At 46.7% G+C, this 1,913-nt stretch overlaps 1 protein-coding gene across 1 annotated transcript; it reads left to right on the plus strand.

Moving 5' to 3' along the window:
- Window positions 1–503: 503 nt before the first annotated feature.
- On the plus strand, window positions 504–1,913 carry LOC119418133 (serine protease 23-like). Its single transcript, XM_037685386.1, has one exon. The coding sequence runs from the start codon at window positions 504–506 to the stop codon at window positions 1,911–1,913; it is 1,410 nt and encodes a 469-aa protein (XP_037541314.1).

A 1,913-nucleotide genomic window follows, 5' to 3' on the forward strand; every position in this document is an offset into this window, starting at 1 on the left:
TATCTATCTATCTATCTATCTATCTATCTATCTATCTATCTATCTATATATCTATATATCTATCTATCTATCTATCTATCTATCTATCATCTTACCCCACTTCTTCCTGTCTGAGTTGCGGGGGTCACTGGTGCCCATATCCAGCAGTCCCTGTGTGACAGGCGGGGGACACCTGGACAGGTCTCCAGTCCATCACAGGGACACATAAAGTCAAATGAGACAAACAACCATTCACTCCTTCACTCACACCTAGAGACAATTTAGAGTTACCAATCAGCCTAACATTTCTTCACGACAGCATGTCAGGTTCATTTTGTTGTATTGAAATAGCCCTTTATTTTATGTTATTGGTTTTGTAGTTATTTTATTTATGTTAAGTTTTGAGATTTTGAGCGCTTTCAAAACCTGCAGGGCTGCATCTCAATTTAGATCAATTCAGAGACCTGTGTTTCTCTCCATCACTTTAATATTAATTGTCTTTTTCTACTTGTTTTTTCAGAGAGATGGCTGTCAAATGCTTCATGTGTGTGCTGTTCTGTGCAGCCGCCCTCACGTTTTCTGGAGTTTTGGGGAGGAATGAGAAGACCCAGGTACCCACGTGGACCCGTCAGAGCCTGCCAACGCTGACAGTTACTCAAACAGCCTTTCTAAAGTCAACTTTGTTTGGAGGGCAGGAGGAGAATGAAGTGGACAGAGAAACAAAGAGGCTCTGTGGAATAGAGTGTCAGAGAGCTCTACCATCGATTGACTGGACCGCGCAAGAAAAGATTCTGGGATATGAGACGATGTATATAAACGGCACGCGCACACATACAGATATCAGTTTGCAGAGGAAGAACAAGACCTCAGAAGGAACTCCAGCAAGCTCACCAGTTCATATACGCAGAAAACGGCAAGTTTATGGAGCAGATGGACGATTTGTGATTTCAGATTCAAACTTCATCACCAACTACCCGTTTGCTACTGCCGTCCGCCTTTCCACTGGTTGTTCAGGAGTCCTAGTGTCTCCAAAACATGTGCTGACAGCAGCACATTGTATCCATGACGGCAGGGACTACTTGGAGAGCACTAGAAGGCTTAAAGTTGGGTTGCTGCAGATAAAAGCTAAAAGAAGGAGGGTGGGAAGGGAGAGAAGAGGGAGACAAAGGGGTGGCAAGAAACAAGAGGGTAAGAGAGATAAAAGGAGAGGAGAGGAAGAAGATGAGGGGATAAATAGTGGAGGAGGAGTGAGAAAGAGAAGGGAGCATGAAAAGAGAAGACACAGACTGAGAACAGTGGATGAGGAAGGGGAGGCTAATGATGGAAAGAAGTTTGAGAGAGGAAGAGCAGGGATGCAGACTGGTCTCAGTCGTGCACGCCGCAGTGATAAACTGGGAAAGCAACCTGTCTTTCGCTGGGCTCAAGTCAAACAAACCCAAATCCCTCAAGGGTGGATCCTCACCAGCAGCTCCACAGACTCAGTTTCTCTTGACTACGATTACGCCCTCCTGGAGCTGAAACGACCAGTCAAGCAAAAGTACATGGAGCTCGGGGTGGCACCCACTTCGCCACCGACACGAATCCACTTCTCGGGCTACGACGTCGACAAAAGCCTGTCTGAAGGCCAAGCAGACGAGAAGGTGGTTTATCGTTTTTGCTCCGTGATTAAGGAGTCGGATGATTTGATGTATCAGCATTGTGACGCGCAGCGTGGAGCAACGGGAGCAGGTGTTTACATCCGCCTGAGACAGGATCAGGGCGAGAGAGGGAAGTGGAAGAGGAGGGTGATCGGAGTGTTCTCAGGCCATCAGTGGGTGGAGGAGAAGGGGGGTGAGCAGAGGGATTTTAATGTTGCAGTAAGGATCACACCTTCAAAGTACGCCCAGATTTGCCACTGGATTCACGGAGATCCAAGTTTTTGTAAGGAGGTTTAA

This window comes from Nematolebias whitei, chromosome 12 (assembly GCF_014905685.2).
Source record: "Nematolebias whitei isolate Nwh7 chromosome 12, NemWhi1, whole genome shotgun sequence".
Taxonomy (NCBI): Eukaryota; Metazoa; Chordata; class Actinopteri; order Cyprinodontiformes; family Rivulidae; genus Nematolebias; species Nematolebias whitei.

Bases quoted from the DNA above. Each gene is read 5' to 3' on its own strand.
- LOC119418133 (XM_037685386.1), top strand. From the start codon at position 504: ATGGCTGTCAAATGCTTCATGTGTGTGCTGTTCTGTGCAGCCGCCCTC.